At 47.1% G+C, this 16,471-nt stretch overlaps 1 protein-coding gene across 3 annotated transcripts in view; it reads left to right on the top strand.

Moving 5' to 3' along the window:
- Positions 1-16,471, top strand: part of HisT (Histamine transporter) — a 104,339-nt gene that overhangs the window by 48,386 nt on the left and 39,482 nt on the right. The window contains exon 1 of one of the 3 annotated variants that reach the window (XM_055076863.2): positions 15,682-15,772. The exons of 1 other annotated variant lie outside the window; for it this stretch is intronic. Coding sequence is in view for 1 of the 2 variants with exons in the window: in XM_050188592.3 (XP_050044549.1) it covers positions 16,021-16,243 (223 nt within the window). In the remaining variant the exon portion in view is untranslated. Of the gene's footprint in view, positions 1-15,681; positions 15,773-15,941; positions 16,244-16,471 lie in introns of those variants that run through there. One more of the 3 variants, XM_050188592.3, reaches the window with a different exon arrangement.

Below are 16,471 nucleotides of genomic sequence, written 5' to 3'. Positions count from 1 at the left end.
TCTAGATCAGTTAGTCGTACCTACTAAGTACAAGAAGGACTGTGAGAACTGTATGCCGGCAACTTTGTTTGCTCTGCGAACGGTTCTACATGAGGCTACAGGGTTCTCGCCAGCAGAACTAGTGTATGGGAGGACACTCCGTTCTCCACTGAGAATGTTAAGAGAGATGTGGGAGGAAAGAGGGGAGAGTCCAACAGTGGTTGAATACGTCCTAAATCTGCTGGAACGGCTAAGCGCAACCCAAGAACTAGTCGGAAATAACATGGGAGTAGCTCAAAAGAACGCAAAATTCTATTACGACAAGAATGCGAGGCTTCGCACGTTTAACGCCGGAGACCAGGTAATGATCCTCAAACCTTCCAGAAAGAACAAGCTTGAAGTTCACTGGGACGAGCCCGTTAAAGTTTTGCACAAACTTTGAGATAATAACTATGCTCTGAAAATGCCCGGTCGCAGGGAGGAGGTGAGGATATATCACTGCAATTTGAGGAAGCCGTATATGGAACGGAGCGGAGTCGTTAACTATACCATCAAAGAGGAGGATGGCACTAGTACCAAGTTTAAGGAGTATAGGGCGACCTCCAACTCTGAAATCGGGCTAGAAGAAGTAGTAAAACATTCGGTAAGCTCGCACGCTCTAAGACCCGAGCAGCTAGATGAGCTAAAAGGGGTGTTAGGGGAATATCTCGACAGATTCAGCGATCGGCCAGGTAGAACCGAACTAATAACGCATGAAATAGAGCTGACATCAACCGAACCCGTAAGATCAAAGCCTTACAGCAAGACAGAGAGAAATTATGGAGGCAGAGATACAGCGCATGCTAGAGTTGGGAGTTATTGAGCCCGCTGAGAGTGACTACACGTCACCGCTAATACTGGTAGAAACCTCTAACGAGGACCCTCGTCGTGTGTTTACTACAGGAAGTTAAATGCCATCACTAGGGATCAGCTGTACCCGATACCCAACATTGAGGAACGAATTGAAAGAGTTAGCGCTGCTAAATACATTTCAACTATAGATCTCGTGCGGGGGTACTGGCAAGTTCCCCTTTCAGAAAGTGCCAGCCGCTATGCCGCATTCACCTGTAGGCACTTTTCGCCCTCTCCCACTCAGCTTCGGGCTGAAGAACGCACCGTTTAGCTTCTCTTAAGTTAATGGATATTGTCCTAAAAGACGTGCAGGAGTTCGCCTTGCCATATCTTGATGATGTAGCATTTTTTTCGGACAGCTGGGAACAACACGTATCGCACCTCAAACAGGTGTTCTCACGGTTGAGGGAAGCCGGCCGGCTTAACGATGAAAGCGGAAAAGTGTAGATTTGGTTGTTCACAGGTTACTTATCTGGGCCATGTTGTCGGCCAGGGCACGAGAAGGCCGGCCGAGCTGAAAATAGCTACGATTGGAGAATTTTCTCAGCCGCGCATGAAAACAGGCCTTCGTTCATTTTTGGGACTTGTGGGGTACTTGTGGGTAATCAGCGGTACATTCCTAATTACTCGCAAATGTCAAGTCCATTAATGGACGCCCTCCGATAGGGAGCACCGAGTAGCGTACTCTGGGATAAGGACAAAGAGGACGCTTTCCAAAGTTTGAAAACGCTATTGGTTTCTCGTCCTGTGCTTCGTGTGCCAGACTACACAAAGGAATTCGTAGTTCAATGCGGCGCAAGCGACAGAGGTATGGGCGTGGTACTTAGTCAGGTCGGCGACGATAACGAGGAGCATCCTATCCTCTATGCCAGCCGTAAGCTAACCGTAAGAGAGGAAGCCTACAGCGCTTCAGAGAAGGAATGCGCTTGTTTAGTTTGAGCCACCCAGAAGTTGTCGTGTTACTTGTACGGAGCGAAGCTCATCTTCGAGACCGACCACTGTCCTCTGACGTGGCTCAATCAAATGTCACACAAAAATGGCCGCTTGCTCCGATGGAGTCTCACGGTCCAGGAGTACAACTTCTCCGTTAGATATAAGAAGGAAAAGTTGCATAGCAATGCGGATGGTTTGAGCAGGCTAATTTGAATTCTGCGTTTAAGGGTCCCGCCTAAATTTTAGGGTTACTATTGTTAATTTTGTTAAGCCAAGAAGATCCCCTTTCATTTAGCAGGATTCTCTCCATGATTGCTGAATTTGTCAGCACGAAATTGCTTCAAAAATTGGCATAGCGAAATGCAGCATTTTTTGTTTCTGCACTTATGTTTTCTTTGAAGCCTAGCCGGTCTAAAGTGAGATCCAAGGTACGTCATCTCGGCGCAGAGCCGTGTTGTAGGGTTCGTTTTGCAGTTGCCTGTCCTTGTTGGATGTTTTGGGGCGGTGACATCTTTACACAAATGGTCGCTGCGAGCCAAGGCATCACCTCCTGGCCATCAGCCGTTCTCTTCCTGCCCAGCGGTTGTCAGCGCTATACAGTCGAGATTTTCCGGGCCATGGAGGAGCTTTTAAGAACGGCCCGTTGAGGTGCAAGTTTTTCCAGCCAGTTGCGACAGCGGCGTCAACTTTTCTTGGAAAGTCACCGTTACGCTCTAGCCAAATGGCGTCACTAAATCTACTGTGTGCGGAGGACAATGCCGCGTCCTCGCCTCTCCGTAGTGGGAGCAGAGATGAGTTCGACGAACCAAGCTTTATGACTGAACACGCCACCGCCGATCTGGTCTGCCGCGAGTAGGGGAGTGCCCGAGGGAACGTAGTTGGAGGCCCCTCCCCACGCGCCTTTCAAGACGAAAGACAATGGACAACCGGCGGCCGCGCTGCGGGTATGAGCTCGGGGAATAAGATACGCCTTTCCTGACGTAAGCCCCGAGCTCTGCGAAGACCGTCTGACGTCGGTGGGGGCCGTGAACCTGTGCGGAAGTGTGCGTGTGAGTGTGAGTGTGTGTGTGTGTCCCGCCCGCAGAGAGGTGACTCGTTTACGATGACTGGTCGAACGTTTCCCTCACCTTGGGATCGAGGGAGGGCCGAGAGTTTAAACCGCTGTTGAGCGGCTGCTCAGTGTACTTTCTCTCGCAGTCATGCTAGACTGATGAACTGCAACGTCCTTATGTAGATACTGTAAATAAACCCATATTCCTCGTTCTCGATGAGAAGCAGTACTTCCCTTGAACAACGTCCTCAGCGTGGATAAGTTGGCGGACGGCATGGGCCAGCTACCATCTAATTCATGCCCGACTCCAATCCTGACAACTGATTACGAGCGATGGGATTGACCTCCCGATCCTTACACTGTAAAGATAGGCACAAAGATGGCACGCTAACGCACGTGCTGCCAGCCCTAGCTATGAGATCAGCTTCAATAATCTCCCGCGTAAGTTGTGATCGGTGCTTTTTTAGCACTTCACACCGATAAAAATTCGGCTTGCATCCACAGTCGCGACAGTGAATTCTTAAGAGACCCTGTATAGCTCGGTGCACATTGTAATCTTGTTCTTTTAGCCTTTCATTAAGGCAGCGACCAGTTTGGCCTATGTATCTCTTTCTGCATGATAGTGGAATTGAATAAACAACCCCAACAACGCAAGACCCGAAACGCTTTTTGTGCATGGTTGAACTGACAGTAGTGCGCGGATGGAGCGGATTTACTACCGTAAAGAGCCTGCGTATATATATGGCGTATCCGGCGCGGAAAACACTACTTCCACGTTAACCTTGCGGCCAATTTTTTTTTTTTAATCTGTGAGAGACGTTATGCAGTTATGGTATGGCTACCGGCCTCTCTCGTTCATTATTTCTTTTTTGGCATTCTGTGTCATTGTCCGTTATATGCTTTAATAGCTTTTCAGCTATAGCTGACAGTAGTGTAGCCGGGTATCCAGCACACAAAAGTCGATCAACTTGACCTGTAAAACTACGCTGCATGGCATGATGACAGGATTTCCTGGGGGCATTAGTAAGACAAATATTAATGATGCTTCGCTTAAACAGCTTAAAATGGGCTGAGTCAAATGATAAAAGAGGTTTTCCGCTTCTTGGTTCGTACATCAAGCATACATGGTCACGTGAAAGAAGCAAATTGAGGTCTAAAATTCCTAGGCTGTTGTCAGTAGGCATCTCATGGGTGAACACAAGCGGATGAAATTAATTGTTAAAAGTTTTCATGACTTCATCGGATGTGGGCTGGAAAGCAGTTTTGTCGAAATCTACAAGGACCAAAAAATCATCTACAAAACGACACACTTTGACGACACTTCGTTTATCTAGCATGCTCAATAGCAGCCAGTCATGATGACCAAGGTAGACGTCACTTAGGCCAGGGGCCAGACATCAGCCAAAGCACACACCACTGTTTGTCAAAGCGTCCGAGTTCCTTGTTAAAATAGGGTCGACCCTACTTTAATAAGGAACTCGGACGCTTTGACAACCTTTCTTGACCAAGTTAAAATCGACTTTGGATATTTTAATGACCAGACCTACATTCAAAGCAGTAGTGTGCGCAAGTATATATATATATATATATATATATATATATATATATATATATACTACACACACGTACACACGTATACACACGTACGTATATATATATATATATATATATATATATATATATATACGTTTTACTGTATGAAAGTCATCAATAGGTGTACTTGTTTTCTTTCATTACCCTGAATTTGGCCAGAGGGCGCTGCAACTATGAAAGCTCCGCTCCGCTACGCTAAACGTATAACTCGAGTGTTTTAGTTGAGCGTCTTTACGATACGCTGTGCTCCGAGTCGCCCCGCTAAGCCACAGTGAAGCGGCGGGCGATTTTCACGTTTTAGTTGCACGTTTAGCGTAGCGGAGCGGACTTTTCGTAGTTGCAGCGCCCTCTGGCCAAATTCAGGGTAACGAAAGAAAATAAAAACACCCATTGACCACTTACATAAAGTAAAACGTATATATGTGACTTATTTGTCCATGAGGCATTTAGACGTGCGCTTGTAATGCGTTACTGGTCCATTTTATTCAGTGAAAAATAAAGCGCCGTCTTGGGGAACGCCACGTAATAGCCAGCGAGCTTGCTTTCTGCATCCAATCCAATCCTTTCTAACGCCAACGCTAGCCAACAAGCTGCGCAGCCCGCTCCGCTCAGGAAGCTTGTAAGCGGAACATGTTTGTCGCTCCGCTAGCCCGCTTGCGGCTAAGCGGAGGGCGCATGCGCATTCGCGCTTCCGCTTCGCTTAGCTGCTGAGCGGAGCGTAGAAACGCCAAACTAAAACACTCTAATAAAACGTGAAAATCGCCCGCCGCTCCGCTTTGGCTTAGCGGGGCAACTCGGAGCGAAGCGTACACTAAAACGCTACGGCTGTGATGAGGAGGCTTAGCGTAAACGTGAGCGGCCTGCACGGTGCAGCCAACTTGGTGGCGCAGTACTCAACCACTAAAACACAGAGCTAATATTGGTGTAACCAAGTGCAAAACATTTTAGACATTTGAAAAGGCCTGTTCACGATTACACTGTTGCCTAAAGTTTGCACCAACAGAAAAGTAGTATACACTTGGTTACTGCTGTGTTAGCTCTGTTTGTCTAGTTGTGTTCTGCGGGACCAGGTGGCTGCACCCTGCAGACCGCACACGTTTGTGCCTCCGCCCACCCGGCAAAACGCTCTGTCCGCTTGCATTTACTGGAATACCGGATATACCAAAACTCTATTGTGGTAGTAATCCTCCAGCGGGAAGTGACGGCCGCAAACGCGTAGTTCATGGCGCCGATCGGATACCGACAGTCCGATGCGCTGCAGCCACTCCGCTCGTCAGCTGGCTTCGAGAGGGACGCGATGTCGCAGCTTGACATGCGGCCAATCGCTCCATTTGCCCAACGCAACAAGGGTGATTCATGGTCCTCGCGCAAAGAAACCGCGAGACCGACACTGACCTCGCAGCTCGCGTCGACACGGAGTACGTTGCAACACAATCAGACGACACGTGTACTGTGTGCAGGAAGTGTTTGAGTGAATGGTAAAGTGTCGTTGTGTGTTCTATTTCGGTTACCTTTCGTATATAAACAAATTAACCAACATTCAAAATATTACGAGCAACATTTGTTCACATTAAGTTGGAAAAGTTCTCGATCACGCAACGTGGGCAGCCAATCGGGTGGCTCGCTCAACCGACGCCACGCGCGCCCGTTACATAAACGGTGATGGGGCCGCTGAAAATTCAGGTGAGCGGCGCCGCTGCGATCGGTAGCGATGTACATTATTAAAACCTTATAATTAACTACATGGTTTACGTGGAGCGCTTAAATGTGTCACTTCATGATCAGAAGCACCTACCCTAACTACTCAGTACGTTTATACAAAATCGTCAAATTTGCTTCAAGGTCCTTTTCATGCTCTTCATTACTCACATGGTATTAGTCATAGCGCTCTATGGTCTCAGATGCCTTTGCGCCACAAACCATCAATCAGTCACTCAATACACGCGGTGTTCAATACTCACAGAGTGCGATACCCACAGTGCACAGTCGCATATGTTCTGCAGCACCCACGCTGTGCACTATTCATTGTTAACACCGGAGACCGCGGAAGGAAGCCATGAGATGCACGGTGCGTTGAAGCCAGCTGCACTGAAAAGTTGAGGTCAGACAGCAAGAACGTAATAACATGCGGTATATGTAGCACCAGGCACGTACCCAGGATTTTCTTTCAAGGAGGGGGGGGGGGGGGGCGGGGACGCGGCCCAAGTCAAGGTAACATTTATATGCAAATGAGGCGGCGGGGGAGGTACGTTTACTAGCACAAATGTGAATAATGCCCACCATTCGCCACAAAGACGCGTAAACCTGCATAAGAGAATTGACGTAAGGTGTACCTCACAGGTGCGCCTGTGAGATACACCTCTCCTTTACTTGACAAACGAGGAGCCTCATAGAGATGGAAGTTTCTCTGTCAACGTTACTTCAGTCTCATCTGCAAGACATCTACTGTCGATGAGTGAAGTGGCTGGTTTGGGAGTCAAGCCATTCATTCCGGCATCTTATACCAACAATGTTGGCAAGATACGCCATGTGCCAGTTGAGTATACGGAAGAACAGCTAGTTGACTTCCTGAATGATATTGGCGTGACATCTGCCCGCCGTCAGGCGCGTTACAATCGCCAAGAAGACGAAGCGAAAGAATCACGCCCTCTGAGAACCGTCATTCTCCGTTTCAGAGAAGACAAACCAATGCCGCAATGAGTGCATTTAGGTTTCACGAGTCATCCCGTAGAAGAATACCATGGTCCTGCTGTGAGATGCTACAACTGCCAGATATTTGTACATTTATCGAAGAACTGCCGCAGTCCACGTCGCTGCAAGATATGCTCAGAAGACCACAACCATTCAGAGTGCAAGTCTGTGTGTTAGCCACAGTGTGCCAAATGTGGCGGAAACTACACAGCTTCTTACTCCGGGTGCCCTCAGAGCAGAGCTGCCTCAAAGTTACATAGACATGAGTTGAAATACGGAAGGCTGCCTCCTCGTAATGCGCCCCCACCCAACCTTGAAACTGTAAGATACGCGCCTCCGACTCCCAACAAATAAGAAGAGCAAGGGGTCAATTTGAACTATTCTGCAGCTCTAAAGCACTCAGGTCGACAACGTTCTGACAGCGAGCGACACGATCCATCTTCGGCGAATACTACTCATTTTGCCCAGACATTGAGTGAAATTCGCCGACCTTCTCAGCAACGCCCTCTGCCATTGACACAGCAACCTCATCTAACATCTGAGCGCCTACCTCAGCATTCGCCTCAACCACACCAGTCATCCCAGCGACCATCTCAGTCAGCTCTTCAGCGACCTGCTTCGATCACACATGGAGCTTCAGCGTCGTTTGGTGATTACGCGTCTTTATCTGTGGCACAGATGATCCTGTCTATGTTATTCACAGCTGTGCGTGCAATTCTCAGTGCCATTCCACACGCAAACAACCTAACAGAGGTAAAAAGCACTGCTTTCCATGGAATCGTTGGTGCTTCCACAACAACCAACAGCTCCACGGCAGGCTTACAATGAATAATCGGTACAACAATGTTCTCATATTTCAGTGGAATGCTAATAGCCTTCGAAATAAGTCAGCTGATTTTCGCAAACTACTAGCTCAACATAACTTTCCTGTTTTATGTATACAGGAGGCAGGCGTACGTGATGACTTTCGTCTTTCAAACTATCTTAAATATAAATCATCGCGCATCGCTGGAAGTAGCAGAGCGATGTTATGCGTGAGAAAAAACCTGTCGTCCTATTAATACAGTCGAGCGATTTAGATATACCGGAGTTCGTAGCATGCAATTAAGATATCTTTTAGAAATACAAGCGTCACAGTGATCAGTCTTTATCTACAATGTTCTAGCAAAATATCAATAGACAGCTTGGTGAATGTGTTTGGTATCGCAAACTCACATGTGCTGGTTTGTGGGGACTTCAACGCACATAACGTCATCTGGGGCATGGAATATAATGATTCCCGCGGAAGCATTATAGAGTCTGCTGAAGAACAAAGTAATCTGATCGTGTTAAATGACAGCTCTCCAACGTTCTTGCGGGGGTTTCGTTACTCAAGCTGTATAGATGTTACGCTCTGCTCCCAAGACCTTGATGGCGTTGAATGGTCAACGGACATAGAAACGCACGGTAGCGATCATTTTTCGATCCTGGTAAAACATCGCCTCATACGGAGTGAGGGGACCCGCCGCTACTCAAGATATACTAATTGGCAAAGTTTTCGGCACCATTTAAGTAATTCATGGGCGAAAATCCGAACTTTCAAAGTGTTGCAAATATATTGTGCGAGTCTTACAAGATCTGCACAAAGCAAGTCATTGTTCCAAATGAATACGCTGCAGTCGACGGCGAATATGAATGCCTAAGAGCAATTAGAAGGCGCGCAGAACGGGCTTACCGCCGCAGTGGAAAGCTGGACGACTACAAGATGGCACAGAAAGTTCAGTCAACTTCGCTCAGACGCTTACAAAAATTAGGTACAAGTAAATGGCGAGAATACTGCGCGTCGTTGTCTCCGTTTACTCCAGTTCCCAGAATATGGTCCGTTGTCCTATCTTTTAGTGGTCCAGTTACCCAGAGCCATCCCTTTCGAGCCCTTGCCGTAGCTCGAAGCACTCCGGAAACATCTGTTGCTGACGACGATTGTCAACTTATATCCAGACCAGGAATTCCGTTTACTTGCCTACAATTTGCAAGTTCGACAACACTAGCAGAACAGAAGGTTCGTGCGTGCTTTATGTCACAACATCCACAATTTGATTGTGAGTTTAGATTAAATGAATTGAAAAGCGCTCTTTCGTCATGCCGTACAAAGACAACCCCAGGCCCAGATGGTGTTACGTATGTGATGTTAAAGAACCTAGGTCCAGTAGGAAGAATGACTCTTTTGGAGATATTTAATGATATCTGGATAAGAGAGACTCTTCCGGATTCATGGAAATTAGCTCGGGTAATTCCAGTGCTAAAACCAGGAAAGACTCCACTTTGTCTTGACTCCTACCGACCCGTCAGTCTCACAAGCTGTTTTTCCAAACTAATGGAGAAGATGATAGACAGTCGACTGCAATGGTGGCGTGAACACACAAATGTGTTTTCCGACCACATGACCAGTTTTCGACAAAATCGGTGTACAATGGATGCAGTATTAGATATTGCCACATACGTGGAACATGAACGAAGCTGCGGAAATGTGACAGTAGCAGTATTCTTAGACATTCAAAGAGCATTCGACACTGTAAGTCACATACACGTCCTTGCTGGTATGTTAGAGCTTGGCCTACACGGTCGAACGCTGCGATGGGTATCAAATTTCTTGAAAGATAGAAAAATATTTATGGAAACAATTGAAGGAGAAAGTAATTATCACAGCATCACGCAGGGCGTTCCGCAGGACAGTGTTCTCAGTCCGTTTTTATTCAACTGTGTCATGGCAGCCTTGCCACAAGAACTTCCGTCTGGTCTACGGTATTCTCTGTACGCAGATGACATCTGCATATGGGCCTCTGGTTCTAATATACAAGACGTTCAAACAACGCTGCAAGAGGGTCTTGATAGTATCGACACCTTTTTAAAAGAAAGAGACATGAGTCTTTCATAGGCAAAGACAGCCGTAGTTCCTTTCACTAGACGACAGTTGATTAATTTCCAACTTAGGCTTAACGGGCAAACTTTGTTGTTTGTGAAAGAGCATAAATTTCTTGGAGTTATTCTTGACCGCCAGCTTACATGGGCTTCACACATCCGCGCAATTGAAAAGCAGACCAATGCAGTAATAAACGTACTTCGGCGACTCGCAGGCACAACGTGGGGGGGATCAGTCTCTTCGCTACTACAAGTTCATAACGCACTCATAAAACAAAAAATTGCTTACTCGGCACCTATTCTCCATGGTTTATCGCAAACTTCTGAGGAACGTCTTCAACGTTTACCAGCAAGGGGGCTGCGAGTGTCTTGGGGTACCGCAGGCTACCTCGAGTTCTTTAGTAATTGCTGAAGCTCGTCACCCCACATTTCCAGTCATACGAACGGTTGAAACATGCCGACATATTTATCGCATCTTAACCCAACACGAGAAGCATCCATTAAACCTCGCGCTCACCGAAAGAAACAAAATCAAAATTTACGATGTTATTCGAGAACATAAAGCATTATTACCAAGATTTGAATTATGCAAAGTGGATGTTAGTTACCCTCCCTGGATGTTAACATAGCCTAAAATAGAGTTATCGGTTGACGGGATTATAGCTAAGAGAGACATGTTCATAGTAGCCGCACAGCAACTGGCACTCTTCCAAATTTACTCATTATATTCCCAGTACATCCACGTGTATACAGATGGTTCGTGTCATAAAAATTCCTCGACTTCAGCATTCGTCATTCCACATTTAGCGCTAGGGCAAACATTTAAATTATCCCGAGAGACATCTTCCACCGGTGGCAGAACTGTTTGCAATCCTGTGTGCTTTGCGTTTCATAACATCAGAAAAGCATTCGCAAAAATGGGTTATCTTTAGCGATTCGCAAGCCGCTCTCACATTACTACAGAGCAATAAGAAAAATTCTTTGAACACTTTGCTATTGCATGAGACGCTCAAAGAACTAACAAAAACAAGCGCAATGAATCACGTAATTGCATTTCAGTGGATACGTGGGCACTGCAATATTCCTGGTAATACTGCAGCGCACGCAGCTACGAATCAGGCGCACAATAACGCAGACAACCAATCTTCCCCTATTGCGTAGTGAAGTCCGTCTGATCCTGTGGCAGATTTCCTGTCGTCTCAGCAAAACTACCTGGTTTTATCAGCAAACTAAGAACTCGAAGTTATACTTTATAGACCCATGTATAAATCTATCAATGCCGGAAAATCTAAGAGAGAGCAGAAAATTTGAAACATCGGTACACCGCCTGCGTCTTGGTACTGCATTTACGAGGCATTTCTTGTACAGGATAAAACGTGTCTCCAGTCCGCAGTGTTCTTGTGGCCATCCGGACGAAGATGTGCATCATCTTCTTCTTGAGTGCAGGAAATACGATCCACAAAGAAGGGTACTGCAAGCAAATTTGTTGCTATTAGAAGATCATTCACCCTAAAAAAGATACTTGGCCCATGGCCAACTGCGGGTCTTCAGAAAAGAGCACTTCTTGCTATGAAAAGATTTGAGAAGACACCAACATTTTGGGAAAATATTGTTTCAGATGATCCCAATACGCTAAATGAGTAACATAAATGTTGTTCTGGGTTCACAATTGATTTATCTGGTGATTGCAATTTTTACGCAATATCTATAATTATGTTCTGTACTTGCAGTGTATTACATGTGTTGTGTGTTTTGCCTGTTCAAAATATCTGAATTTATATATGCGTATGTGTACTGAACTCACGCACAAAACTTTGCGATTCATGTACTGTTGGACTGTACATTTTTTATTCATTCGGTGTTCTACTGAGTGTCATATTTTGTGTCACTATTCTCCCTTTTTACGCAAATTTGTTTCCTTTGCCCACTGACAAGGAGTAGCCGGTGCCGCCATAAAGGCGCCAACCTCTCCTAATATTCATTTCAATAAATAAAAGAAAGGAACCGCATCAAACGTACTCGCGCATGGCAGAAGTGCAGGAAGAACACTGCCAAGAACAAGTAAACAAGTGAAAGTGTAGAATAAAGATTTCTATTAGCGTTTTTTTTAATTAGCTCTGGAAGAAATATATATATATATATATATATATATATCTGAACGAGAAGAAGGGGGGTTAACCGAGGGGCCCAACTCCCAGGGTTCTACTAGGAAACATAAATACCCAAGAAAGGGGATGGGGAAATGGCGCCGCGGTAGCTCAATTGGTAGAGCATCGCACGCGAAATGCGAAGGTTGTGGGATCGTTCCCCACCTGCGGCAAGTTGTTTTTTCATCCACTTTCATTTCTATTAATTTATCGTTTCTCTATTTCATTTATTAAGCACAAGTAATTTCCCCTATGTTGTCCTTGGTGTCAGTGTTTGTTGGTTTCTTATGATATATATATATATATATATATATATATATATATATATATATATATATATATATATATATATATATATATATATATATATATATTTGCGGAACAACCACAGTTCTTTCGGATCCCTCGTTTACTGCTCTACCAAGTGCCAAAACCGACTCGTGTTGTTAATCGGGAAGTTGCGTAACGATGCGTGGTACATCTGCGTAGAGCGCAGGACGCTGCATATCTAGACGTACTGTGCCCACCGCGGAAGGTTAGAAAAACACCCACGTTAACACAGCAGAGAAGTGGTTACGTCAGGCGGCTCGACTGATAACTGTAGAAGCGTCATTCAAAACACATGGAATTATTCTCCACTTCCGGTCACGTTTTCTCTGTCTTTTTTTAAATAAGAAGATGTTGATGGATAAATATTTTCACAAACAACGGTTAAATTTGTTAATTTTCGCTTTTCCTTCCTGTTTGGCTGTTGCCTTGGCTCTTTCCCTCGGTAGACCGCTTAATTTCTCAACTCCTTGCGACTCTTGTTTCCAGTTGTCGATTTTGCGTGAAAAGTGCTGGACAATTAGGGAAAAGCCAGACGAGGTAACGGGTGACAGTCATATTGCTTCTGGGCTTAAGGGTTATTGCAGGGTCTGATGATAAACGCTGTTTCGCATTACTTTATTTTCCACCTTATCTAACCCATATCGCGAGTATATGGTTCCGAGGATCTGCCAGCGTCGCGGCGAGCCGTCACTCGAGGAAATAATGAAGCAAAAAAAAAAAAAGTTAACTGACGTTTTCTTCGGCCGCAACTCGTTCCAAGAGCATACAGACCAGCTGACTACGAACCGAATCCCTTTTCTGGTCCCTGGATCAGTCTAAACAAAGAAGGTTGGATTAACGAAGGAACAGCGATGCGCGTGACCGTTGCCATAGATGGTGACAACTGAACTCATCTGGAGTTAATCGCGCGGGCACCGAATCGATGAGAAAACTGGCCTTCAAACCCCAGGAGATGCCGGTAACTACCACCATCCAAGAAGAGTGAGAAAATTGACTACCATTCCACTCTGTGAAGATGGAATGGCAGCGAGAGCTGACGACAGTCAAAGCTCTCAAACGAAAAGCAAAGTGCTTCACCTCCGCCACGGATCGGCCCGAAGGTATGCAATGCCGAGCCGACCCGCGGCAAAGGTGAAGCATGCGTTAGGCACTCCCCATACGTGGCTCCATCCCGAAGGTAGTGCAATGCCGGGCCGACCCGCGGCGGAGGTGAAGCAGGCGTTAAGCACTCCCCATACGTGGGCCCATCGCGAAGATTTCGAAGCGCGCGTTACAGGTTCCCGAGCCCACAGGGGTATGTGCCATTGTGCTTGGACCCTTTATGCACTATCACCAGGATCGGCCCCACGATCCCCACGATGATTTTTTTCTGTTGACGGACGCCGAAAAAACTACGGAAGGTTAGTCATATACAGCTATCGCTGTAAAAGGCAGCAAAATGTTGACCGCCGAATAGATTGATTTGTCGGCGCTTTGAGAATATGTGTGAGGAGTGGTGGCGTGGGCGGGGAGGGGGGTGTGCCGCTTAATTTGCCCCCCCCCCCCCCCCTCCCCCCCGGGCCTCCCCATGGGTACGTGCTTGTGTAGCACATAAAAAGCTGTGTGTCAACATTCGCGAGCAGTGCATCATGATAATCATTTGTAAAACGGTCATCCCCACTGGTGTCGAATGCAATATACATTTCCAGATTTCGCGTGGCAGTGGTTCCTGCGCATTGACTCCTTTGCTTTTATTTATCCTTCTCTCTCCCTTTCTTGTGGGTTGCCACTGAAAGAGCGTGGTATCTTTCCTCCAAAAGCGTGTTTTTCTCAGCGATAGATGCCAGAAAGACGCATCAGATACACGCATTTAGTTTTCTCTTCGGAAGGCGGGGAGTAGGGAGAAACAGGATGGCAATCAAACCATTGAATGAAAGTCGGCCTTTACACTTAAAACAACGGCTGTGACAGCGGTTGGAACGATTCATCTCAGAGCCCGCAATGGCCGTTTTTGTTCTAAAGCCGGGCTGAAGTGGAAGCGTTGCCGCATACAAGGGTGGACTTTTCAAAGCCCCCTGAGATTGAATTCGTTTAGCGTCCGTTTCGAGGACAGGCTGCGCCACGGTTCGGGTTTGCTGAACTGAAGGCTGCCGACTTGCATTCGAGACCCAAGGAGAATTTCGTTTTCATGTTTGCTCCGTATACGTGAGCACGCGCTTTCGATCGCTTGGTCGATTCGGCGCGAGGTCGCTCGTCTTATTTGTTAAATTACAGCAAACGCATACCTCGAATTAACGGCTAATAATCTTGGTATCGTGGACCGCGAATCCGCGAAAAGCTCCGTACTCTAATGGATATTTAATTCCCTTTTAGAGAGTATTTTAGCTAAGGCGAGTCAAGCTTTAGAGGGCGGATATATCTCGAAACTAGCGCTATATGTGGTTTCAATATTCCCGAATGGATCTGGGCCTCAAGCCCTGACCGGCTTCAATTTTCAATTGTAACAAGCGATGTATAATTAATAAACCGAAAAATATACTTTGTAAATAATTATTTCTCGCACATTCACGTCCGCTGCCGACACAGTGATGCGTTGCCGAGAGTTAAGACATCGTTATCCCCTCTGCGCAATCTTTGAAAATGTTGGCTATTCCAGTTCGAACCGCCCGCTTTAATTAACAGGGCTCGCGATACTGCAAGCTTTTACAGCACCTCGATGGCACTGCGCTAATTTCTTCCCCGCGGTGGTTCCTTAGTGGCTTTGGCGTTGCGCATCTAAGTACGAGGTCGCGGTATCGAATTCCTACCGTGGCGGCTGCATTTCGATTGGGGCGAAATGCAAAGAACGCCTGTGTACCGTGCATTGGGTGCACGTTAAAGAACGCCAGCTGGTCGAAATTAATCCGGGGCCTCCCACTACGGCGTGCATGCCTCGTAATCACATCGTGGTTGTGGCACGTAAAACCCCAGAAAATATATTTTTTAGCACTTTTATCCGAGTGCACCCGTATCCGTGGTTTTCGAACGGCAAACACATTACTTTGTCGCGCGCATGCGCGTCGACGGTGTGCCACTGCGGACGCCCCAACCACGCGGCGCTATTCACCCACTTGGAAACCTGACTGCACCGATGCTTTATGGGAGGCACAGTGTCTCGTATTGCGCCTGTGCACAAACATTAAGCGTCGTAAAAGAGTGCGGTCGCGAGCACGAGCCTCTGGAATACGGCCAGGCATCCACTCCTCGCGCTCTGCCGGCGCGATAACCGTGCAGCCTTTCCGTGAGTACCGGGTGCGAGACCGCGGAATGTGCCACGTCGGCCGCAGGGTCTCCGACGCGTTGCGGAGCCGCCGCTCGTCCGAAACGCTGCGACGTCGCGGTGAAGTCGTGTTTGTACGTCTCGCGATTCGGTTTACAGCAAGAGGCAGTTGGTCGTTGGCCGTTCCTCTCGCGGCGCCCACTTCAGACGTGGTCATGCATCGAGCGCTGCTTAAAATGTAGTTCTGCTGAACGTGGCAAGTAGCTGAGATGTTTCCCGGAAAGAACTGGCGTTCGGCCCTCTGTAGTGGCAGTGGTGGTGGTAGTGGAGTTGCTGCAGGTGGCGGAGGCGCGGGTAGTAATGGCGCTGGCAGTGGTCAGCTGGTGTCCAGAACTGGCGGCGCTGCGCTTCCGCCGCTCCGTCTGCCCAGCTCGCTGCGCGCCGTCGTCTGGGACTTCCTGTGGCCGCTGCTCTGTCTCGCCTACGGAACAGGTGAACACATGGTTGGGAATTCTTTTCGCGTATACCCAAGAGGCGCTGCTGCGCCTGTACAAAAGCAGTCACATGTGTATACATTTGCCGCTCAGGAACGGCTAACCTCCCTCCATAAGGTGTTCGCCGAAGGCGTGTTGATTGAGAACAAACAGCAGACAAATACCAGTGGGGGACCGAGCTTATCTTATCTGATACGTACACCTGTGCACACGGGGAGCAGAGTTT

Source organism: Dermacentor andersoni, chromosome 2 (genome assembly GCF_023375885.2).
Source record: "Dermacentor andersoni chromosome 2, qqDerAnde1_hic_scaffold, whole genome shotgun sequence".
NCBI lineage: Eukaryota > Metazoa > Arthropoda > Arachnida > Ixodida > Ixodidae > Dermacentor > Dermacentor andersoni.
This window is presented reverse-complemented; position numbering and strand designations above follow the sequence as displayed.